This window comes from Schistocerca cancellata, chromosome 2 (assembly GCF_023864275.1).
Source record: "Schistocerca cancellata isolate TAMUIC-IGC-003103 chromosome 2, iqSchCanc2.1, whole genome shotgun sequence".
Lineage (NCBI taxonomy): Eukaryota > Metazoa > Arthropoda > Insecta > Orthoptera > Acrididae > Schistocerca > Schistocerca cancellata.
The window spans coordinates 235,825,966-235,852,523 of record NC_064627.1 but is presented as its reverse complement, the minus strand read 5'-3'; the positions used below and the strand labels follow the sequence as shown (position 1 = coordinate 235,852,523).

At 40.0% G+C, this 26,558-nt stretch overlaps 1 protein-coding gene across 1 annotated transcript in view; it reads left to right on the top strand.

Moving 5' to 3' along the window:
- The window catches only part of LOC126161575 (glutathione S-transferase-like), a 370,746-nt gene extending 344,467 nt beyond the window's left edge, over window positions 1-26,279 (top strand). The window contains exons 5-6 of the mRNA XM_049917515.1: window positions 6,433-6,575; window positions 22,967-26,279. Of these exons, the coding sequence (XP_049773472.1) occupies window positions 6,433-6,575; window positions 22,967-23,134 (311 nt within the window). The 3' untranslated portion in view covers window positions 23,135-26,279. The remainder of the gene's footprint in view (window positions 1-6,432; window positions 6,576-22,966) is intronic.
- The last annotated feature ends 279 nt before the right edge of the window (window positions 26,280-26,558 follow it).

Sequence of the window (26,558 nt, the reverse complement as noted above, 5' to 3'; positions counted from 1 at the left end):
GGTGTGACTGAACCAGTAGGCATAAATGACTATTTGAAAATAAATTCAAACAGTATTGAAATTCAGTGTTAAAACTGTTATCTTTTCACATTTTCCTGTCACTGATAATATATAACTGAAAACAAGAAATGTAACTGTGATGTGTTTGTTAAAACACATGGCCATTTCTAACAACAAATGTAATCTACAGACATGATGAGTTGACTACCGGTCAGTCAGTGTGATACCTGGAATATTTGCAAAAATGGGTAGGGAGCTAACAACTTTTTTGAATAATCAAATGTTATTACCATTGTTTGCTTATAGATGTGTATTACCTAGTTTTCAAACAGAAAATCAAAATACTACTCTTAAATTTGACTGCAAGGACATTAAAGCAATATGTGATCACTATAGCAGAGCCAATTTTGATGCATGCACTTCTGTTGTCACAAATCAGCATTAGTATACAAGAAAAGAAGCACCGACTGGGTGCACTTCTATAACCTCACCCATTAGTACAGGTTGATAGATATTCCTTTATCCATGATGTTAGAATGGACAGCTTTAACCATCCCCAAAACAATCTGTACATAACATTTTGTACTCTCCTCTTGACTCTGAGTTCTTTACTTCAGCTGATAAAACCAGAGTCATGCAAATGCACACATTCTGTTTGCACGTGTTGGTTTGAAAATGAAAGTTCTTCACAAGTTTCCAATAATGATGTGCACTTTTTTATAATTTTTGAAAAATAATTAAGATTTGAGTTTCTCATATCACTGAAAGATGTAAATAATGCAAAGAGAGTCTCAGTGTAAGCACAACCAATATATTGTAAATGATTGACTTTTTTTGAATAATCTCTAAAACTATCACCAATTTCAGATTAAACTTAAAACAGCCAACATTGTGCTCTCAGATCATGTAGTGACAATATTATTTTTGTCCAGTATTCTATTGTGTGCAATATTTCATAAGTAAAGACAATGGTTCATTCTAAGAATTATTCGACCCAATTTCCCATTAGCCTCCAGCTTCTAACAAGTTCTCACTCTATATCATCCTATTGCACCCTTGCTTGTCTCACACCCAAATTTTATTTCCTTGTTTCTTTCTCTCAGTCCTTCCCCTTATACTATTTTCTTTGTTTCTATCAACATACTACCCTTGTGTAGGTGCCAGCTCCCTCCACCACTGCTGTATGCATCAACATATTCCACACTATCACAATCCTGTCCCTAATGGTGTTCCATTGCGTTCTTTCCTCTCCTCAGCCCATTTCTCAAACTAGTAGTGTTTTTAGTTCCATATACAAGGGCTATCCACAAAGTACATTACGTTTTCGTTTGTGTCCGTTAGGGGCGGGGCTAGCGTGGCCATCTTGGTGTCATGGCATTCCGCCGCTCAGTCGGCATCCTGCCGTGCTAGTGAGAGGTTCATGCTGTACTCCGTTGAGTTACTATGACAATCTGAAATGTCAGCGTTAATTGAAAATGCCGCGAAGTGTGAGTGCGTGCTGTAATAAGGTTTCTGACTGCAAAAAACTGTACACTGATAGAAATCTATCGGCAGCTTTGTGAAGTGTATGGGGACAACATAAACACTGAAGGTGGAGTATGTCAATGGGTCATAAAATTTAAAAATGGCCTAACTAACGTTCAAGACAAAGAGCGAAGTGGAAGACCCAGTACATCAGGCCTCGAGCTGCTTGGCCTGTGTAGGAGAAGGCAACATGTGGAAGGGGCCAGGAGCTGGGCAATGTCCAGAGGGAAGCTGTCAATGATGGTGCCGGATCCAGAGAGCCTTGCATAGGCCCAAAGATTTCTTGGAGCAGTGGTATCCCCATAGGGCATGCCGGGTCCAGTGATTTGACTGTTAGTGAAGCAGGATCCACATCCATGGGCATACACATCAGCTTGCAGGAAGGGAGTCCTTGGAGGCTGTCCTCTGTGGTCCAGGAGCGAGAGAGCTGCAATGTGTTTGCAACATGGTGATGGTGGACTCCCCAACAACAGAATCTGCTGATATGGGTGTTGCAATTATAGTTGGTTGTGGTGCTGGTGCAGCATCCTACATGTTATAGCCACCAACATTATTTGACACTCTGCTGTTCTGCCACAGAGCCACAGATTCTATCAAGATGTATATGCCCATACAGACATGACTACACAGAATGGTGTGGCTGTGTCTGTTTCACATTCTGAGGTGGAAGCAAGTGATCCAGTAGTGTCCTGTGAGAGCATGCATGAAGAAGCTCCATCAGGCTTCTGTTATTGATGGGCATGATGTAAGAAGCTAGGAAGGTTTTTAGTACTGAAGCCAATTTTGCAGACCCTAAGGATTTTAATATTTGCACTTTGAAAGTGTGAAGAAACCATTCTGCCAGCCCATTTGAGGCTGGATGTTAAGATGGTGTTATAATATGCTTAGTTCCACTGCGGGTGTAAAACATTCTAAAACCACCTACTGTGAATTGGAGATGGTTTTTAGTCACCAGGGTGTGAGGTATACTCTCTATTGTGTAGATCCATTCCAAGGCTCCCACCCTGGTTGCTACTGCTGCTGTCTGCTGGAGGTGGGTGACATACAGGTAGTGAGAGGAGCAGCCCGCAATGATTAAACACATGGATCCTAGAAGGGGCCCACAAATTTGATGTGAACTTGGTCCCACAGCTCTGCTGACGCTGGATGGAAAGAACAACTGGAGTAGGGCTGGCTGATGTGCCTGGCAAACAGCACACTTCTGAACACCATGTGCCACTTTGTCATCCATGCAAGGCTAGCAGATGTAGCATCTTGCCAGTTGCTTCATCCTGGAAAGCGTCCTATGGGATTGATGCAGGAGTTGGAGCACCCAATGTTGCAGGAAGGGTCATGGCTACCTGGTGCTATTTATCATCTTTCATAAGGAGCTCCACACCTTGCTGAACCTAAAGTTGATGCTGCCACTGGGAAAAAGGAAATCTGATTAAACAAATGTCAGTTGGCTGTGTAATTGAAAATAAATTGTTTCCCGGTGATCCATTTCAGGATCCAGACATGCTGGAAGGTGAGACAGAATGTTGATTGGAAGTGCAATAGTGAATGGAGTATTGGAAATTTGACAAATAGAGAGTCCATCAGTGGTGACAATGTGCCATACACTCTGGGAATTTTGCCTTAGTTTCAGTAAGAGACAAGAGTGGTTTATGGTTGATAGTATGATGAAATTTGTTACCATAAAAAAAAATGCAAAATTTATTGACACCAAAGATAATTAATGCTTCTGTTTCAATCTAAGAATAAGTTCTTGAGGTGAAGTAAGCATATTAGCATAAACATTAGCCTCTCTGAACCATCTTCTAACTTATGACTGAGAACATCCCGGATGACATATGGGGAGGCACTGTTGCCAATACCAGTGTCAGATGGGACTGGTAACTCACAAGACAGGGTGCTGATTGGAGGACTGATTTTAACTCCTGAAGAGCCAGAAGATACTCTTCTGGCAGCTGGAAGTACTTGTTATGGAGATGATTTAGCAGGTGAGCTATGGAGGCTGCCTGGGGAATAAATTGTGGATAGTAAATAACTTTTCCTGAAAATACTTGAAGGTCTTTAATGGATTTAGGCACAGGCACATTCCGAGTAGACTCTACATTTTCTTTTATGGGTCAAACATCCTCTTTTCTGAGGAAATAGCCTAAATACAGGACCACTTGTTGAGCAAAAGCACATTTGAAAAAGTTACACTCTAGGCTTTTCTGTTCAAGGGCTGCAGTTGTAGTTGGCACAAATGTTGTTCTGTCATATGACCAGTGAGCAGGAGATAACTGAGATAATTCAGAGAGTAAGGAATCCCTGCAATAGTCTGTTTAAGAAATGTATGGAGTATATGGGAGCACTGGCCACAGGAAAGGGCAACCTGTTATATTGATAGAGTCTGAACAGTGTGCTCAAGACTAAGATCTAAAATCTTCCAACTGAAAATATGCCTCCACTACGTCAATTTTAGGAAAGAGTTTTCATCCCAAAAATCTCATCTGTATGAGATAAAAATTAAGCATCAGTGTCCACACGAGCATATTAATGGTTTGCATAAAGTCTCCACTCAACAGAGGAGAGCCTCTAGGCTTCCTAACAAGCACTAATGGCAAAATCCACTGATTGTAAGAAATAGGGGACAAAACTTCTTGTTGTTCTAGTCTGTATAGCTTAATCTAACCTTATACTTAATGGGCAACGAAATCGGGCAAGCTCTGAAGAATTTCAAACTTGTTATTATCTTGAAAACAATGTGGCCTGAAAGTCAACTGCTTCCTCTAAACAACAGTTAAACAGTGCCATAAATTGTGTACAAGGCAATCAGTGGCAGCACTGGGTACTGATAAGCAAATGGAGTGTTCTTCATGATGTGACAAAGGTGCAAAGGCAAAATACATGTTGAAGGCAAAAATATTCTGGACTGGTTAATGCCCAAAACTGATGTGCCAGTATTGACAAAGAAATTCACCAAAATGTATTGCACTGTTGCATGTAACAAACTTGTATGCAGTGCCAGCACATGATGACTGCCTGAAATGAATTGGCTAGGGGCTGCGGTGTACTTCTGCAACTGCAATGTAATCACTACATAAACTACTTTCTCTCTCTCTCTCTCTCTTTCTCTCTCTCTCTCTCTATCTATCTATCTATCTATCTCTATCTCTCTATGTCACATTCTCGTCAGATGAAGAGTTATAAAACACAACTCTGACTCAGTCCAAGTGAATAGCAGCAGCAAACATAATGCACTTAAAGAGGTGAAGTCAGATAATAGCAACTGAGAAAGAGACTGCTGTTGGACCTTATATTTCCCACTATGGAAGTTCATGTGACCAACCTGCAATATCAGCAGTATTCCTGCTGCAGATGCCTCACCTGAAGTGGGTGGTGTTACACATATCAATACATCCATCTGCATATCCAGTGAGATTACTGACCTCCCATTTTGTTCTGTCTCCCCCTTCACCCAGGATCCTAACTGACTGTCTCAGATTAATATAATCCCCTATAATCTCCTCCTCTCCTTTGTCCACCAAGTGAGGTGACACAAGCATAAGACACTAGATTTGCATTTGGTAGGACAGCAGCTCAATCACCTGTCTGACCATCCAGATTTAGGTTTTCCGTATTTTCCCTACATCACTTAAAGCAAATGCCGAGATGGTCGTTTCAAAAGGATACAGCCAGTTTCCTTCCCTAGTCTAAGGTTGTGCTCCAGTTCTAATTAGCTCATTGTTAGTGAGACATTAAATCCTAATCTTCTGTCCTTTCTTTTTAAATTGTACTTGGTAAAAAGACATCTGCTCCAATGACTAGTGCTTGCATAATACTTTACTTATGGAGTTTTATTCTACAATTTAGTAAGTGGATATTTTTTTCTATTGACAGCTCAGTACACACAAGGGGTACCCAAGAAAAAAGAAAAGAAAAAACAGAATAATATTGCCATGGGCACAGTTTCTGTAGTATGCATTTCTGCCAGTAGGTGTGTATAGCACAATTCATTGTCAGTTCAGTGCTGCCTATGTTGTTGACCTGGCTTGTTATATTCATTTGCAGTGATTGTTTTCACTCGTGCTGTTTTGTTCTTGTTTCGCTTTTTGTGATGGCAAGTTTAAGTGAACTATGTGCAGCTCTGAACTTTTGTTTTCTACTTTGTAAAATTGCTGCTGAAACCATTTTAATGTTGAAAACAGCTTCCCAAGATGACATTATGGGAGGCAAAAAAACCATCAAGTGCATGAGTGGTTTGCTCAATTTGAAAATGGCGACTTGTCGACTGATGACAAATCTTATTCTGTATGTCCATAAACTGCCTGAATCAACGGAAATATTGAAAAAATTCAAGAGCTTGTGCTCACAGACTGCCAACAGATTATTTATCAACTGTTAGAGACTAGTGGGTTTTCTTGGAGCTTGGTTCAGTGAACTTTAACAGAAGATTTGTGGCAGACATGAGACAGGTTATTCCACCATGACAACACACCTGCACACACAGCCATCTCTGGTAGACAGTTTTTGGCTAAAAATGGCTTGGTTCTGCTGCCTCATGCTCTTACTCACCTGACCTGGTTCTGTGTGGTTTTTGCTTGTTTCCACGCATGAAAAGTGACACTGATTTGACAGCATTGAAGAAGTCAAGAAAAAAACAAGGGAGGAGCTGTCAGCCAATTCTAAAGATGGCTGCAAAAATGTCTTGAACAGTGGAAGCACTGGTATGACAAATGTATTAGTTGTAATGGAGAGTATTTTGAAGGGGATAAAGTTGTTTTGTAAACAATTTGAAAATATATAGCTTTTAAAAAATAATTCCAGTTTCTTTTTTGGGGGGGTATCCCCTCATAAGTACAATTAACAGTATTGTTTTCATTTATATTTCTTTGCCTTGGAAAGTCAGTTATAATGCTTATTTCTTTTGTTATCCAGCACTTTTCCAGTACAGAATGGAGCCTGATCCTCTGCGGAAAGATGAAAGGAAGCAGACTCTCCTCAAGGAAACAATACCATTTTTTCTTGATAAGTTTGAAAAAGTACTAGAGGAGAATGGTGGATTTTCAGTGGGAGGAGCTGTAAGTGAATATTGAAACATGCGACTCTTTCCATGGAAAATTTCAATGTACTACTCCATTGTGTATGATTATTTACATATTTAGAACATCTTTTTTTTTCTTCTGATGTCTTGAAATTGATGCAATGCACTTGTGATTCAAGTGTAATAGTGTTTCACTCAAAAAACTTGATTATGGTGACAGAGTCATCTGTAGTGTAGCCCAATTTCAGGTTAGGTGAAAATTTGTGAACTGATGAAGCCCACCTAAATGAATATAAAATACAGGTCATGATAACAGATTGATCTACAAACACTCCAAATCTTCATTCATCATTGGCAACATTTACTCCATACTTAAAACACACCTGTATGATGGTATGTGAATGCTGCTTGGCAACTGGTCCATCCATTTCTAATTTCAGAAAGAATCCATTCTTGGTGTCATTCGCTTTGTATGTATTAGACTTTTCAGCAACCTCGAGTTCCCATTGTTTATTATACTTTATTTAGAAGTAACAAAAATTGCTAGGTGAATTAAGAAACATCTATTTATTACATAACAAAGAATTCTCACACAAGTATTCTGGAGCATATAACATACATATAGTGTAAATCAACCATCAAAAATACAGTGGGGCCCTAATGTAGCTATTATCTGCACTTGTATGTAGAGATTACATATGGCCAGTATACTCTGTAAATATCTGAGAAATTGTTTTATCTTCTTACGTCATACCATGTCACCTTGGATTCTGGATGGGTGAAATACTTAAGGCAGTAATGATCCTGTTATATCTCTTCTTAGTATTTCCATATTGCTAATTTCCTCCATTCAAACGTTCCTTTATTTTACCAACCTGCTTCTTCATGAATGTTATTTTACTCATTTGCCACCATACATTAAATTTATGTTATGAAAGTCACTTTGATTTGGTGTTTTGAGGTCTATACATAGATTAGCCTTTGATTGGCTATTAAAAAAGAGAAAAAACATATAAAAACATACAGTCTGTACCTACATGTACCTCCACACAGTCACCATCCAAATTCCATTTGCATACTGTGACACCACCTTGTTTATCCTTTCATCAAATAATGTTACCATCTGTTGCTTCAGCCAGTTGTTAAAGGCTTCCTTGAGTTCATTGTCCATCATGATGTGCTGAATAACCAGCCAGCCTTCATCTTGGAGAAGTGGTGAAAGTTGCTTGGTGCCAAGTCTGGACTGTAAGGAGGATGCTGAAAAATCCCCTAGCCAAAAAAATCTGAGTTTTTCTTTATTTTGATTTGCAGTATGAGGTTGCACATTGTCATGAATGAGAATTATTCCTTTGGTTATTATCTTGCACCGTATGTTTTGGAATGACTTTCGAAGTTTTGTGAGAGTGATGTTACAGTATTTTCATGCATTACTGTCATGAAATCAGTTGTCAAAATCCCTTTGTGATCCCAAAAAATATCTGACCATCGTGTGTGGTTTGACAGTGTCAGCTTGCATTTTATGAGCACATTGAAAGCACGAACATGCAACCACTGTCTGGACTGTTCCTTAGTTCCAGAGTTCATGTATTGTATCCATACCTCATTCCCAAAGAAACTCTCCTTTCCCTATTAAATATTACCTTCTTTACATTTAGAAGTAAACATGCAAAGTAATTCACTACTGCATTTGAATGTTGCACAGGTTTCATTAGTTCACACCATCCTTCTAGCAAGCACAATGCTAGTATGGAATATATTATGGGTATAGTAAGTTTGCATTGGTCTTCTGGGATGGGATCACACTGACAAAGAGTTTATAGATGGAGGAGTCAGATAATAGGTGGAGGCCTTCTGCCAAGCAGTCACTGGGATTCTTAACAACAGTGGTGGAACCTTTGTCTGCATGTAGGGTGATTAGGTCAGGATTTATTTTGAAGTTGTGTGTGGCTGATCTTTCATATACTGAAAGGTTGGTGTTCTGAGGAAGGGACCTGGGGAAGGATGATGAAGCTAAGATGGAGGTAAGTCATGCCTGGAAGGTGACCAGTGGGTGGTGGATCACATTTGGGTGGTGGTATGAACTGGAAGAGGCAGGGTTTAATGTTGGAATTAGGGCGGTTTTGGTTCGAGGGATTTGTGGCAAAGAATTGTTTTCATTGCAGGGATCAGAAGAAGAAGTGTAGGTCTTTGACAAATCCAGCATGGTTAAATTTGGGTGTAGGGCTAAAGGTGAGGTCTTTAGGTAGGACAGAAACTTCTTTGGAGCTGAGGGTTTTGGTGGAAAGGTTAACAATAGTGTTGTGGGAATGTTTTGGCCCTGGATTTGGTGCAGCATGGTGATATCCACTACAGGACAGCTGGGAAAAACACAGAAATTTTTTCATCTTGGAGAAAACCAGGAAAAACCTAGGAATTTTTTAGAATTTTGGGAATTTTTCATTGTTTTAGTTTTCTAACAAAGAATTTTTCTGTATCCCATTACTGCACAATAATACTGCACCAACAAAACATAAACAAGAGAAGAAAAAAAATAAAACTTAAGTTGAAAAGGAAATGAGTCATTTACAGTAACAAAACATAGTGCACACACAAGTGTCTGCCAACAGCAAAATGCATCAAAGACCTTAGGATGAAGACTATGCAATACTTCATAACAACCAACTGCTTGTGTTGAGCATGACATCACAACTCTTTACATTAGATTCGTTTGAGCAGTTGCTAGGAGACTCTTGCACGTGCACAGTTGAGTCACATATGAACAGTACTCCCATTCTGGCTATTAGCTATGTTAAAAGTTGCAACAAGCAGACGGATGCCATCTGGAAAAAATTTTCTGGTGCACCCAAGCTGCCAGATTTGTGCATAAGCAGAGCACTCTGAACTGCAAAGAAGAGGAGGCAGTCTCTGTGTGACCAGTGTTTACATTCTGTTATTTTGCTGTTTTCTCTTTGCTTACAGTTCCCACGTGAAATGAAAACAAAATGGATTTCTGTGGCCAGGAGCTATCAAGTGAATTGAAATACATTAACATAATTACAGGAAGCTAAATACATTATTAATTTCATTGTTCTGATTTGATTTGATTTCAAAATTTTTGGGAGTCAAGCATGAATTGCCTTACGGAACAATAAAGTTATTTTTGTTGGTTTTCTAAAGAAATTCGAATGTTATTAATCTTTTCCACAGAGGCAGTCAATTTATTTGAAACAAAGTGTTTCATTCCACACTGTAGGCTAGTTTCAGTTGTTCATTTTCATCTTCTGGTGCATATGGCAAATATGCCATCATAGAGGATCAAACATGAGATAATACAGTACTGGTATTCCAAGAAAATTTACAGCCTGAAAACTGCACAAAAAGAGACCAATATTATATATGAAAGCTTAGCTTCTTTTGTAGCTTGTTAATCTTCAAGACCAGTATTATATGTGAAACCTTAGCTTTTCTTGTAGCTACACTTTGTGTATTAATTTATACCATTAACTTTTTCCTATTTGTGTATTTGCACTGCTTAGCAGTGATATTGCTATTGGCTGAATCACATGACCCATGCTATGAATATCTGCTGTCATTGTCTGTAGAGATCACATGACATGAGCTATGATTGGCTTACAAAAGTACATCACAGTCTTGATTTTAATGCTTCAGAAACTATAATGCTGTGTATGATGGAATTCGAATTTATGCTTTCACAAAACAAAAATATGCAGTGTACATATTTCTGCACATCAAAGATCTATCTGAAATGCTCTTTTTCATCCTGGGTTTCGTTTTCTAAAGTACTTTGAAGTCTTAGGCCGGTGTATAAAACCTTACCCATTCAAAGGACTGATAAGTTTTACAGTTCTGAGGGAAAGTATGCTGTCACTTAAAACAGAAAAAAGATTATTTTTTACTGAGAAATCTGGGAATTTTTTTTCTTTGTCTGCATATACATCCTGTGGAGAGTTGGTAAGGAGTTTTGGGGGATATGGCAAATTGAAAATGTCAGCTAACAGGGTTTAGCTGCTGTGAAGGGTGGACGAGGAGGAACAATTTGGGTACAATTGGAGTTGGGTAGTAGTGCACCGAGGTGACAGTAGGATGTCAGCAAGTTGGATAACTCATGGAGGTGAAACAGTAGGATGTCAGCAAGTTGGTTAACTCATGGAGGCGGTGTGTGGTATGCTCCTCCAGGTGCTGGAGAGCAGTTTCAGAGATGTGACGTGTGGATAGGGATTGCAGAGTAATAGTATATTGTGGAGGGAGCAAAGGTAGTTCTGGGATGCCTGTGCCACGGAGATGTGTTTTTGTAGTACCGGGTTTGTGAGGGCCAAGGATTGACAGAATCTGAAAATGTGTACATCACTGTGAAAAGAGGGGTGGGATCCAGAGAAATGAATCTTTACAGTTAGGCCATTTGGGGGGATTTCGAGGTTTACGCAGAATTTGAGAAACAGGTTGTGGAACTGGGTTTTAGCTAGGGAAAGGGATACTTTTCTGAACTGGTGCAGAAAAATGGAGCAAGGGTCCACTGTAGCAGAAATCATGTAAAGGACTAGGAATGATGTAGAAATGGGCAAAATAAGTGTTGATGGTTGTGAGAGGAGCTGGATAAGCGAAAAGATGCACAAAGATGCATAAAAAATACGTAAAGACATGCATAGATACGCAAAAATACGATCAGATAGATAAAAATACGCACAATTACACAAAAATATGCAAAATACGCGAAACCATGCAAAAATATGCACAAATACATTAAAAACGGACAGAAGCATGGGTGGAAAGGGATGATGATGATGATGATGATGATGATGATGATTGTGTGTGTGTGTGTGTGTGTGTGTGTGTGTGTGTGTGTGTGTGTATTTTGCGATAAGCAAAGAAAGAGGGAAGGGGCATGGGTTAGGTTGAGGATCAAAAGTTCGTGTGTAATGGACAGGTGTGGAAAGAAAATGCTAAAGTACATCAGGATGAGGGATGAGATGGGATCAGTAGGAAAAAATATAATTATAACTGTCAGAGGGGCATTAGAAGCTGCATCACCAATCCAGGTGGTCACGAACTCTGTGTTGTGTGCAGATGATCGTTGATACAGTGTGGCTTGGAAGTAGATGCAGCTTGGTGGGCAGGAAAGAAGAGAAGGAATGGACACTGAGAAGAGAAATTCTATAGAGAAGAGTAACAAAGGAAAACATCACAGTGTTGTAGGATGGAAGGAAGCCACTTGGCAAAAACCAAAAAATGGAAACTCCAGGTAGGAATATCAACAATGTAGTAACAGACAGATTGCTACTTACCATGAAGAAGACACGTCAGGTTGCAGACAGGTACAATTAAAAGACACTTACATAAGGCTTTCGACCACAGCCATCATCAGTAAAAGAGGGAGACAAACCATTCCCACATACAAGCAAGCACACATCTACGCACACACAACTGCCAACTACAGCATCTTGGGCCGGAATGCAACTATCACATGGGATACAAGCAGCAATCTGGAGGAAGTGGAGAAGGGGAAGGGATGGTAGTGTATGGGTGGGGAGAGAGACAAATGCTGTTTGGTGGAGTGTGCAGGGACTAGTCTGCCAACAGGCACAGCATCAAAAGATTCTGGAGCCGGGAGATAGGGAAGAAAGGAGCACAAAAGGAAAGATTGGCTGATGCATTGGCAGAGGGCTGCAAATAAACAGGGTGGGAGTTGAGAGTCGAAAAGAGATGATAGGACAGAGGGGGTGGAAACTGTTGGGTGAAGGGTGTGAGGACACTATGTTGCCATCAGTTGAGGCCAGAATAATTATGGGAAAGTGTTGTAAGAAATTCCCATCTGCATGGTTCAGAAAAGCTTGTTATGAAGGAAAGGATCCAGATAGCTTATATACTGAAGCAGCCATTGAAATAAAGTGTGTTTTGTTCTGCTGCTTGTTGTGCCACAGGGTGGTCTACTTTGCTCTTGGCCACAGTTTGGCGATGGCTGTTAATCCTGGCGGACAGCTGGTTGGTAGTCATACCAATATAAAGAGCTGTGTAATGATTGCAGCAGAGCTGGCAAATGACATGGCTGCTTTCACAGTTGGCTTGGCCCCTGATGGGTTAGGATAAACCTGTGACAGGACTGCAGTGGGAAGTGCTGGGTGGGTGGATTGGGTAGGTTTTGCACCTGCATCTTCCACAAGGATATGATCCTTGTGGTAAGGGTTTGGGACTGGGAGTGACATACAATGGAATATGATATTATGGAGTTTAAGTTGGCAATGGAACAACAAGCGGTTGGGACTGGGAGGGGCATACAATGGTATATGATGTTATGGAGTTTAAGTTGGCAATGGAACACCAATTTAGGAGGGGTGGAAAGTATTTCAGGTAGGATGTCCCTCATTTCAGGGAACAATGAGGTAATCAAAGCCCTGGTGAAGAATGTGATTCAGTTTTTCCAGTCTGGGTTGGTACTGTGTGATGAAGGTGACACTCCTTTGGGGCTGGTTCTTGGGGTTGCTAGGAGTATTGGGGGTTTCAGGGGAAAAGGCTTGGGAGATCTCTTTGCATACTAGGTCTGGGGGATAGTGCCTGTCTGTGAAGGTCTTGGTGAGACCCTCTGCATACTGAGCAAGGGACTTTTTGTCAGTGTGAAAGGGATGACAGCTGTCAAAATGCTGTTGGTGGTCGTTGGGTTTAATGTGGGTAGAGGTGTGGATGGAGCCATCAGATAAGAGGTGGTCAACATCTAGGACGGAGGGTACCCTGGGTTGAGGAGGACCATGTGAAGCAAATGGGAGAGGTGTTAAGGTTTCAAAGGAATGAAGATAGGGTGTCTTGGCCCTGAGTCCAGATCATGAAGATATCATTAATGAACCTGAACCAGACAAGGGGTTTGGTGTTTTGGGATGCTAGGAAGGTCTCCTCTAGATGGCCCATAAAAAGGTTGGCATAGGAGGGTGCCATGTGGATGCCCATGGCTGTTCCATGGATGTGTTTATACACCTTCCCTTCAAATGAGAAGTAGATGTGGTTTAGGATAAAGTTAACAAGATGTATGAGGAATGAGTTAGTGGGTTTGGAGTCTGTAGGATGTTGGGAAAGGTAGTGTTCAATAGCAGTAAGACCAGGGACATGGGGGATGTTCATGTATTGGGAGGTGGCATCAACAGTGACAAACCGAGCGAGGTGGCGCAGTGGTTAGACACTGGACTCGCATTCGGGAGGACGACGGTTCAATCCCGCATCTGGCCATCCTGATTTAGGTTTTCCGTGATTTCCCTAAATCATTCCAGGCAAATGCTGGGATGGTTCCTCTGAAAGGGCACGGCCGACTTCCTTCCCTAATCCGATGAGACCGATGACCACGCTGTCTGGTCTCCTTCCCCAACCAACCAACCAACCAACCAACAGTGACAAGTTGGGATCCAAGAGGTAAAGGGGTAGGTATGGTGGAGAGTTGGTGAAGGAAGTGATTGTGTATTTGACGTGAGAGGCTATATTAAAGGCAGTTAGTTGGAGGTGTTGACTAATGAAGGCCGAAATTCTGGATAGGACCTAAGACTGTAAGCAGGGATTTGCAGTATGTGTTGGACTTCTAGGATGGGATCATTCTGGCAGAGTTTATAGGTGGGGGAGTCAGATAATTGGTGGAGGCCTACTGTCAATTAACAGCAGTGATAGAACCTTTGTCTGCAGATAGGATGGTTAGGTCAGGATTTGGTTTGAGGTTGTATATGGCTGTTCTTTCTTATACTGAAAGTTTGGTGTTCTGAGGCAGGGACCTGGGGAAGGATGGTGAAGCTAAGCTGAAGGTAAGGAATTCCTGGAAGGTGACCAGTGGGTGGTTAGGTGGGAGGGGTGGTGCATCATATTTGGATGACAGTATGAACTGGAAGAGGCTGGGTTCAATGTTGGAATTAGGGTGGTTTTGGTTGGAGGGATTGGTGGTAAAGAAGTGCTTGCATGACAGGGATCAGGAAAAGGAGAGCAGGTCTTTGACAAGTTAAATTTGGGCGTTGAGCTAAAGGTGAGGTCTTCCTACTCCAGTCCTGTCACAGGTTTATCCTACCCCATCAGGGGCTGGGTGGGCCACATGTGAAAGCAGCCAAGTCATTTACCAGCTCTGCTGCAATTATTGCAGAGCTTTTTATATTGGCATGAGGACCAACCAAATTTCCACCAGGACGAATGGCCACCGCCAAACAGTGGCTAAGAGCAAAGTAGACCACCCTGTGGCACAACATGCCGCTCAACATAACATACCTGATATCAGTGGCTGCTTCACTACCCAAGCTATCTGGATCCTTCCCTCCACCACCAGCTTTTCTTAACTGCGCAGATGGGAGTTATCCTTAAAAAACATTCTTCGTTCCTGTAGTTATCCTAGCCACAACCGACAGTAATATACTGTCCTCACACCCTGTACCCAACAGTATCCACCCCCTCTGTACTATCATCTCCACATTCTCATCTCCTACCCTGTTTATTTGCCGCCCTCTGCCAATACATCCACCTGTGTTTCCCTTTCCCAACTCCTCCAGGTGCTTGCACCCCTGCATCCTGCAAAATAAATAATGTAAAGTTAGTGTTTTTGGCATAAATTTATCCTGAAAATATTTTGTTTTCCTAAAGATTAGTTAAAAATGTTGGTACCCACAGTGCTCACAACTTATGGTAACTTAACCTCTATGTGACAGTATTAACGAGGGCTTCCTATGAAATCTTAGGCACACTTTCAGTGAGTTCAGAACTTGTGAAACAGTATCTTGCATGCACATTTTTGATAATGTGTTGTGCAAATTCATCAATCAAATCTGAGTCTCTTCCTTGTCCATTTTCATCCCACACACCTGCGAATTTTCTGCACCACTCCCTCGTAACTTCATCACTCTTAATCCCACCCCATTCCAGGAAGAAATGACAGAATGTACCTCACAACTGTTGGAAGATGCAATAACCCCATCCGTTTTAATCACTTCCTGCTTACACACTGACGAATGAAACAGACAGCTGACTGATACAATACTTTGATACTGATACTTTGTAGTCTCCTTTTCCAACCTTGCATTGGTCATAAAATTACAAGTATATGTTTATTTTTAATAGCCAATCAGAGGTCAGTTTATGTATGTACACTGAAGAGCCAAAGAAACTCATACATCTGCAAAATAATGTGTAGGGTCACCTGAGCATGCAGTAGTGCCACCACATGATGTAGCATGGACTCAATGAATGTCTGAAGCAGTGATGATAATGATGCTGGCTTGTGGGGCACTCGACATCGTGTTCATCAGCACCTGTACCAGTTCAAAATCTCTCCATTTCCAATCACAGCACTTCCTGAATGATGATGATATAATGAGGACAACACTAACACCCAGTTCCTGGCAGAGAAAATCCCCAACCCAGCTGGGAATAGAACCCAGGACCCCATGATCCAGAGGCAGCAACGCTAGCCACTAGACCACGAGCTGTGGATGTATGAAGTAGTGCTGGAGGGAATTGACACCATAAATCCTGCAGGGCTGTCCATAAATCCGTAAGAGTATGAGAGGCTGAAGATCTCTTCTGAGCAGTATGTTGCAAGGCATCTTAGATATGCTCAATAAGGTTTGTGTCTGGGGAGTTTGGTGGCAGCGGAAAAGTTTAAACTCTGAAGAGTGTTCCTGCAGCCTTTCTGTAGCAATTCTGGACACATTCAGACAGGATGCTTACATACGTGTCACCAGTCAGAGTCATATCTAGACATATCAGGCGTCCCATATCACTCCAACTGCACATGCCTCACACCATTACAGAGCCTCCACCAGCTTGAACAGCCCCCTACTAACATGCAGGTTCCATAGGTTCATGAGGTTGTCTCCATACCTGTACACTTCCATCTGCCTGATACAATTTGAAATGAGACTCATCTGACCAGGCACCATGTTTCCAACTAACAACAGTCCAGCGTCAGTATTGACGGGTCCAGGCGAGGTGTAAAGCTTTGTGTCATGCCATCATCGAGGGTACACGAGTAGGTCTTCGGCTCCGAAAGCCCATATCAATACGTTTCGTTGAATAGTTCATACTCTGACACTTGTTGATGGCCCAGAGCATTGAAATCTGCAGCAATTTGTGGAACGATTACACTTCTGTCATGCTGAACGATTCTCTTCAGTCGTCGTTGGTCCTGTTCTTGCAGGATCTTTGTCCAGCCACTGCAATGTTGGAGATTTGATGTTTTACTGGATTCTTGACAATTCCTGGTACACTCATGAAATGGTCGTATGAGAAAATACCCGCTTCAGCGCTACCTTGGAGAAACTGTGTCCCATCACTCATGTGGTGAATACAACAACACGTTCAGACTCACTTAAATCTTTATAACCTGCCACTGTAGCAGCAGTAACCGATGTAACAACTGCGCCAGACACTTGTCTTATGTAGGTGTTGACGAGCCATAGTGCTGTGTTCTGCCTATTTACATACCTCTGTACTTGAATATGCTTGTCTATACTAGTTTCTTTGGCACTTCAGTGTATATGTCTTGTTCTGTCAGTGTTTTTTATATGTTCATCTTTCATCTACATCTACATCTACATTTACATTTATACTCCACAAGCCACCCAACAGTGTGTGGCGGAGGGCGCTTTACGTGCCACTGTCATTACCTCCCTTTCCTGTTCCAGTCGCGTATGGTTCGCGGGAAGAACGACTGTCTGAAAGCCTCTGTGCGCACTCTAATCTCTCTAATTTTACATTCGTGATCTCCTCGGGAGGTATAAGTAGGGGGAAGCAATATATTCGATACCTCATCCAGAAACGCACCCTCTCGAAACCTGGCGAGCAAGCTACACCGCGATGCAGAGCGCCTCTCTTGCAGAGTCCGCCACTTGAGTTTGTTAAACATCTCCGTAACGCTATCACGGTTACCAAATAACCCTGTGACGAAACACGCTGCTCTTCTTTGGATCTTCTCTATCTCCTCCGTCAACCCGATCTGGTGCGGATCCCACACTGATGAGCAATACTCAAGTATAGGTCGAACGAGTGTTTTGTAAGCCACCTCCTTTGTTGATGGACTACATTTTCTAAGGACTCTCCCAATGAATCTCAACCTGGTACCCGCCTTACCAACAATTAATTTTATATGATCATTCCACTTCAAATCGTTCCGCACGCATACTCCCAGATATTTTACAGAAGTAACTGCTACCAGTGTTTGTTCCGCTATCATATAATCATACAATAAAGGATCCTTCTTTCTATGTATTCTCAATACATTACATTTGTCTATGTTAAGGGTCAGTTGCCACTCCCTGCACCAAGTGCCTATCCGCTGCAGATCTTCCTGCATTTCACTACAATTTTCTAATGCTGCAACTTCTCTGTATACTACAGCATCATCTGCGAAAAGCCGCATGGAACTTCCGACACTATCTACTAGGTCATTTATATATATTGTGAAAAGCAATGGTCCCATAACACTCCCCTGTGGCACGCCAGAGGTTACTTTAACGTCTGTAGACGTCTCTCCGTTGATAACAACATGCTGTGTTCTGTTTGCTAAAAACTCTTCAATCCAGCCACACAGCTGGTCTGATATTCCATAGGCTCTTATTTTGTTTATCAGGCGACAGTGCGGAACTGTATCAAACGCCTTCCGGAAGTCAAGAAAAATAGCATCTACCTGGGAGCCTGTATCTAATATTTTCTGGGTCTCATGAACAAATAGAGCGAGTTGGGTCTCACACGATCGCTGTTTCCGGAATCCATGTTGATTCCTACATAGTAGATTCTGAGTTTCCAAAAACGACATGATACTCGAGCAAAAAACATGTTCTAAAATTCTACAACAGATCGACGTTAGAGATATAGGTCTATAGTTTTGCGCATCTGCTCGACGACCCTTCTTGAAGACTGGGACTACCTGTGCTCTTTTCCAATCATTTGGAACCTTCCGTTCCTCTGGAGACTTGCAGTACACGGCTGTTAGAAGGGGGGCAAGTTCTTTCGCGTACTCTGTGTAGAATCGAATTGGTATCCCGTCAGGTCCATTGGACTTTCCTCTGTTGAGTGATTCCAGTTGCTTTTCTATTCCTTGGACACTTATTTTGATGTCAGCCATTTTTTCGTTTGTGCAAGGATTTAGAGAAGGAACTGCAGTGCGGTCTTCCTCTGTGAAACAGCTTTGGAAAAAGATGTTTAGTATTTCAGCTTTACGCTTGTCGTCCTCTGTTTCAATGCCAGAATATAAAATTATTAGTGATTCAAGAAGGTGCAAAGGATGAGGATAACCTACTCAGAGTTCCATTTCCATTCAGGAATGTGAGAAAATAAGAAGAAAAACTGAGAGAACAAGAGGAAAAAACAAGAATCTGAAAATACCCAGTTAGTTGAAGGCAGGAGTAGTATTGTCACAAATGAGCACATGAGGAAGCTGATGGGCAAATGAAAGAAAGAAATTTTTTTCAGTTAGGAATAAAGTATAACATATACGTTAAAAAATTAAAAATGAATGTAAATGAAATCTCTCTCTCTCTCTCTCTCTCTCTCACACACACACACACACAAAGGTGTTGTACTTACTCTAAAAATGTGGACCTGTAGTTGAAAGCAACTCAAAGTTTAACTAATTTGCACTGTTGTATGCAGATTTCAATGGAAGACAAGGAAACAGGAAGAGGGGGAAAGAAAAAGGAGAAATACAGAGGCAAAATATACCAAAATACAGAAAAAGAATTCCAACCACAGCATGCAGTGTTGGAATTGGGTTAAAACAGAAGAGCTGTACATAGACAATGGGTGTGAGCAAGTAGGATATTGGTAAATGAATGAAAGAATGAATTACCTGTGACAAATTGGCCACACAAAAGCATCAGCATTAATTTAGTGTCAAAGGTGCTTTCTTTTAGCATGGTAAACATAATTGAAACTACTTACTTACTGAATTTGTAACAATCATTTCCTTTAGAACTCCATGATAATATGATCTTTCTACACTAAATTTGTAGAAGTGTTCACTTCTCATTTTGGGCTAATGTGTTATGTGAATGTGCATAGCAAGAAATAACTGATGTCAACTGTTCAAGGATGATCTGGATCAAATGATTTGTTATGAAGAGGTCAGCAGACAAGTTTTTAGCCCACACACTGCCTGTTGTGTGACCTTATTACAATAAGACAATAATTTGTGCCACTGGCACTACTTTTGCCCAGCATGTGGTGCATTTGGAAAAACATGAGATAATGTCATCAGATTAGTTATTACTAAATGTAGTGTTAGCAATTTATTCCGCTAGTCCGTTCATTTATTTTTTGTCATGGCAATATTGTAGAAGGGAAAAACTTAGTGTATCTGTCTCATTTTACTGTTGAGGGGTGAGTGAAAAGTCAGCACATACCAAATGAGATCAGAAATGTTCTACAATAAATCCTTATCCACTCAGGAAATGGTTACACCTCTCTGCCATCCCATTTATGTATACTCATGGCTGAACTAAGGTAAGCAAAATTTATTAAAAAAGATGACATTTTACTTAAATCTAATGTGTCAGTGATATGTTGAGGGACAAGCAGACAAGCCTCTTTTTAGGATTTGTGTCAAAAACTGCCCATGAGTATCAAATTACTTTTACCTGCATTTCGATGTTTCACTAACACTGAAATGTGTCTGAACAGTCCGTGAGAGCTGAGCAGTAGAATTCCTTTCTTCTTGTTCACTTAAGCAGTTGTAAGCTTCTGTACCACACTATCAGTATACACATCCATCAGGTGGCCATCAATTCCATAGCCAAACTCCAGGTACTTTAAGTGGCAGCTCTTCATGAATGCATGGTAGGCTGTTATTAGTAGGGAAAAAAAAGTTAATTGCATCCCTGAAAGCATGCTACCTTTGAAGTCTGATAGCTGTTTGAAATGTGAATTCATCTTTTACTGGTTGTGGCTTTCCACTGGGCTTGTATTTATACCCAATTTGTAACAGTTCACATGTCCCTTCTCAAAGTTCACAAGAGCAGTAATATTGTCATATATATCAGATTTGAATGTCACATGCCTACCTAGCAATTTTCATTTTCAAAAGCCTTCAGGGGTCGGATTTTTCACAAACAACAGTATGACTTGTACACAACAATAGTTTTGTTCAACTGTGAACCATGCATACAGTGTCAGTTACATGTTAAAGCTGAAAATCAAATATAAAATTTTATTTTATAACATTTATGTAAAAATAGTAGTCCAACATGCAACTTTCTATCTACCTGAAAATCTTATTTCTTATTTATTTTCACAATTTTGCTGCTATGTTTGCTACAAGTTGAGTACCTGGCACTGCCTGGGTATGTATTTATTTTATTGTGAATCATGAATGATACTCCTTTGTCACCCCCTTCCCAACCCCTTTGAGAAGTAGGTGTTTCTTACCTACACCATGGTTCTTTCCAGCAAGTAAGTGACATAGGTGCCAAGTACGATTGAATTTAACCTGTGGTTTAGGAGGAGATGTGGAAGATACCAGGTAGTTATAATTACAGTGCAGCTACTCACAAATTTCCAGTGCGAGTTGTAATTATCGTATGGCAGAAAAACTTGGTATATATGCTGACGTGTTAATGCAGGAACCAATTTATGCTGAAAAAAAAATTAATTCCAATTTTGGCCACAAGGTGCAGATCTGGCACTATACAGCATCTCGTCAATGGCTCCAGTGTTCATATTGAACAAATTGCGTAAGCAGCACTTAATAATAAAATCAACATTATGCCTTTCTCACTTGTTTGACCTTTTCTGACCATGTCCTGTTCCTAATACATTACATAGGGAAACATTTCTGAAAGTCTTTCTTGCATTCGCAGCACCAGTTTTGTACGTGGTGGCCACAACTGGATCTATTTTTTTTTTTCTGCCATAAATCGGTTCTGTGTTACCAAGTGTCAGTGCCATATAATGATGGCAGCCCACACTGGAACTCTGTGGGCAACTGCACTTTCATTATAACCACCTTGTACAGACATACACTTTTATAATATGTATGTATTGTGTTACTGAGACAGAAGTGTAGTTGAATAACGAATAAATCTTCTATTAGTTCATCTCCTTATTCTCTCTCTCTCTGTCTGTCTCCTCCTCTCCTTTTCTGGCCATTCTCCCACCCCCCATCTATCCATCTCCTACTCTCCCTCCTTCCCCCTTCTCTCTCCACATTATCACCCCCACCCTAACAGGAGGTTGCTGGTCAGTTCTTACCTCAACAGTATTTCTTTTCAGACAGTAAGTAGTATATGTACCAACTTTAGTTGAAATTCACCTAAGGGTTTAGGAATGGGTTTCTATCCATAGCTTTGCCAGTGTACGCACATCACATATCTTTAACATTTTACACCTTTCTCTTGTGCAAATTTCACCCTGCAGTTTCATTTTCACGTGGCTCAATGTTTATGCTGACATCCCTCCTCAACTGTGTGTTGTATGATGATATATTTTTGCGAGTACATTCAGCGGTATATGTGTATACTGCCTGCAGAATGTGTTGCATATAGAGTTAGTAAAGAAGTAATAAGTTAAAGGGTCATGCCTGATGTGGTAATTTTACTGCAAGAACAGCAAAAATGTAGTAAGTGATAAACACTTTTCTTTCATCTTTTTTAGGTGTGCCAGTAAGAAAAAGTCTTGTAAAGGTTTGAAATTATGTGTAAATTTGGTTTCAAATCACTGAGGGCCCTTATTCTCCACTACCCGACAAATATAATCTGGCTATTTGCTTGCCGTGCGCTGCACTCCTTTTTCAACCCCATCCCCACCCCCACCCCTTTGAGAGGTAGGTGATTCTTATCCCTACAGTGGTTCTTACCAAGCAGTAAGTGCTATGTGTACGAAATCTGGCTGAAATTGATCCAGTGGTTTAGGAAGAGATGTGGAACATACCAAAATGTCAACAGAATGTTAAAACCAATCTTTCTTCCTTAAAACCAGTTTTAGAATGTGTATGGATTCATCAAGAAGATGAAAAGTTACACAGTAATTGTCTTATCTAAGGAAACTACCAAGTAGAAAAATGTGCATTTCATAGTATACTCTATGTGAAAATTCCTGTACTGAGAACCATAAGGACCTAACACACACTATCGATAAGCCCACATTTAAGTGAATATCACGGAAACCAGTGAGACAGCTTTCTGTGAATGTTCATATATACAATGTGGGGCTACAGCACAGATAAACCTGATACACCATAAGATCAACCACTGTAAGAACCATGACAAAATGCTACAATCTCACAATCAGCATTATGTGGTTTAGGCCCTTATGGTTCTCAGCACCTCAGTTTATTTCTTCTTGCACTCCTGTGTTAGAAAATTTATCAAGCACTTCTCTGGTAGTTGAGTCATATAGATTAGACATGTATTTAATACCATACGCCATACAAACATCTTTAGCATTACATGACAGTCTGTTTTATATTAATCATAAATTTCCTTGTTTCAGCTCACCTGGACGGACTTCGTTTTTGCAGTGTCTCTAGAAAATTTTGAACTCATTTTTGGTAAAGAGTCCCTTGATCATTATCCAAAACTCAAAGCTCTTAAGGATAAGGTTTTCAGTTTGCCAAGAATTCAAGAATGGATAAAGAAAAGACCTGTAACTGAATTCTAAGATTTACCGCTGTTATGGAATGTGTAATTTAAGTCACACTATGTTTTCAGAAAAACTGATACAACATATGAAGGAACTATATCTTCACTTCAAGATAAAAATAAATTATAACTGTATTATTTCTTGCAGGAGATAAATACAATGAAGTTCAGTAATCATATATCACTTATGTGGATGCATCACAAATCTATGCATTGCACTGAACATTTTTTTTAATTAGTCGGACATTTTTTGTTAAAATGACAGACAGCATTACATACTCTGAATCACATTTTGTTCACAGTGTAAAGCAAAGATCAAATGAACAGGGAATAAGATAGCAGAAACTTTTTTCTGTTTATATCAAATGGCCCTTCAACATTGTCCATTTCTGAAGGTTTTTTTCAACAGCTGATTGTGAGAAACAATGACTTTTGTCTCTGTTAGAGAAGAAATGTTGATGGTTAGCTGGCCATCTAATGTCTATATTACAATGTAAATTTATTTTTTACAAAATACATTGATTGTGTAACTACAGAATTTTTTTTTTTAATCTCACAGACAACATATAAATTTTGAGCTTCTTTTCTGTAGAAATAATTCTGTGGAGATAAAGTTACTTATTTTCTGTTTCCTATTTATAGCCTTCTTAAGATCAATTCATATACACCATCAATTCCTATGTACAGTGCACTTGTGAAGCTATCAGCAGTTTCCATTAACAGGCAAAAATGTCCTAATGGGGAAAATAAGAATTTTGTGTTTCTCTGGAACACATCTGATAAAATTATTTATGACAAAGGAAACCTAACCCTAAACTGTAGTTCAATTTATTGTACTCGAAAATAGTTTATTCAAGCATCACTAGACTAAAGCACTGCTGTTTGTGAAAGTAATAAGCTGAAATGGCCCACACATGCTGATAAATTTGCTATACAGTTTGCTTGGAGTGAGAATACAGTTAAATCTATTTTTTGGTTCATACAAAGTATTTCAAGTGCAAAGGACAGTGGTGCCTAAAGTGAACATTTGCAGCAATACAAACCTCTCCACATAATTGCAACAAGTTTTGTACATTCTCCTGGGAAAGAGATTGAGAAGTATAAGAGCAAGTTAAAAATACTGTTGTGGTGGTGGCAGAAATAAGGAACTAAGCTTAAAGTATGTAGGATTAGCTTATATTAAGCAAATGCAGGGAAAGGAACCAGGCGTGGAGCCAAGGATCCATAAAACAATGTATATTTTTACGTATTCTGTTTCCAAATTTTTCAGATAACTTTCAGAGTCAGTTAGTGTAAAATTTAAAGATCTCAGAAATTTTAGAAAATTACATGTCTAACACACAGTACTTTTCAATTTCTTGGCCAAGGGATGGACTTGTCACCTGACTGCAAAGCAATGATGCCCATTCTCAGTCTGAGTCTACCGGATGCCAACAATAAATCTGACAGGGTTCATGACAATCATAGGAAGAATTGTCAAACCACGGGACACTGAGTAAGGCATGACAGAAGAGATAGATCCTTGGTTAAGAATTAGGTTACAGAAAGATTGATTGTTCTTTAACATAGACATAAATGACCAAAAGAAAAAGCATGCACACCATTAAGCCATTGTTTGCAGATCTCAGTTGACAATGACAGTGCTAAATGAACTTATAGTAATGAATGCACAATTTACTTTTATATAGTGTAGATTATGACATCCTCAAAACTGTGGGAGCTTGTCACTATAATGTTTCTTAACTCATTTGCATGCTACATGTGCTTCCCAAATTTATTGGACATTATGCTAAAGCATTGTACTAAGCAGTACTGTAAACAAATTATTAGTATTTTATTGTATTAAAACATATGATCTATTTTATTGTTGTTGTTTTTATTGAAACTTTAGGCACTTTCACATATTGAAACTATCAGCGATGGCAAATTCTATTTCTGGAGAGGTGGGGAGGTAGTTACTGAGAATCTACACACTTCGGCGTCACAAACAAATTGTGACACACATGCCCTTCCTCCCAAGAACCAAAAATTAGATCCTCGCCTCATGGAAACTGGGGACTTAGTCAAAGAAATCATTCTCTCATTTGATTGAACCCGTTTAGCAGAAACAAGCAAATTCTCTCCAATTGTGGGTGAACACACTGTAACAAGGAACAAAATAATAGACACAGTTGAACACCGTGCCAATACTCTCTTCAGTGATATAATTTGGAGATCCTGTTCAATGTAGTCACTGCATACTACTTCCTGCCATTAATGTAAAACATCATCAACTTCAATACTAGTTTGGACACTGCTGTGCTGTATTAGGCACCATCATATACCCTTGCCTTCCCCTGATCTTTGAAGTGACTCACCCACCCAGCTACAGAGCAACCTAATACTTAATGTGTACTCTAGACCACAGAGCAACTTCGCATTTCTCACATTCTATACAGATCATTGCCAGAGGTGAAAGACACAAGTGACAAAGCACCCTAGGACTGAGTAGCAATATAAGAAAATATTGTACTGCTATCCATCACAGGGATCTGAAAATACCAGCAAATTGTGTTACATGTCATCAGTTAAGTATCTGCTGTGAGATGTATATTCATTACTACCCCACCCCTCCCACTCAACCTTCCTGTCACCCTACAAAGCTCCATCACCTGCAGTCTCCTCAGCAAAATAAAAAGTGGCTCTGTAATGTCATTTGAGCCTCAGCACTGCAAATTCAATAATTTAGAGACCTTAGAATTCCACATATACTGTAGAGTACAAAATCAGAGTTCCATTCTGGGCCAATAACTCAAATTTCACAAACAGCAGTGTACTTGAAGAGCACATATTTCTGATAAACTAAATGTTTAGTGCCTATTTTTGTATATAAAAATACCAGATTGTAGAGAAACCTGTTTATAAAAAAATGTGTCACACAAGCTATCTAAAATGTACAAAATGACTGTCACATGCAATGAAGAAACACAAAAATATATTCAACCAAAACTATCCTGAAGTGATGGTTATTATTTAATGTACACTTAAACAAGGTCAATGAGGAGAGCTACAAAATAAACTTCATGGCCAAGTTCATTGAAAAATACTATTACCTCTTGCTACTGTTGCCATTCCCCATTACTACTATGTTCTTTCCTCATTGCCCTTCTTTCCCCTATGTTCTCCAGTTTGTCATGTGGCCTTTTTCCTCCTCTCCATCTTTCTTGCCCATAAATTGGGCGAGCTTCTTATTTACAACAAAATACCAAATGACATTCACAGAAGGAATCCCTAATAAAACAAATCAGGTCAAAACAAAACAAATTATCACATTAGTATTTCATGAATGGCTGAAGGTGAAGATTCAGTAACACAAAATAGCAAAAGTCAGAATTGAGGTCATTAATGTGAATGGTAAAGACAACAGTAATATGTGCAACATTCTTCTGAAGGTAAACAAAAGA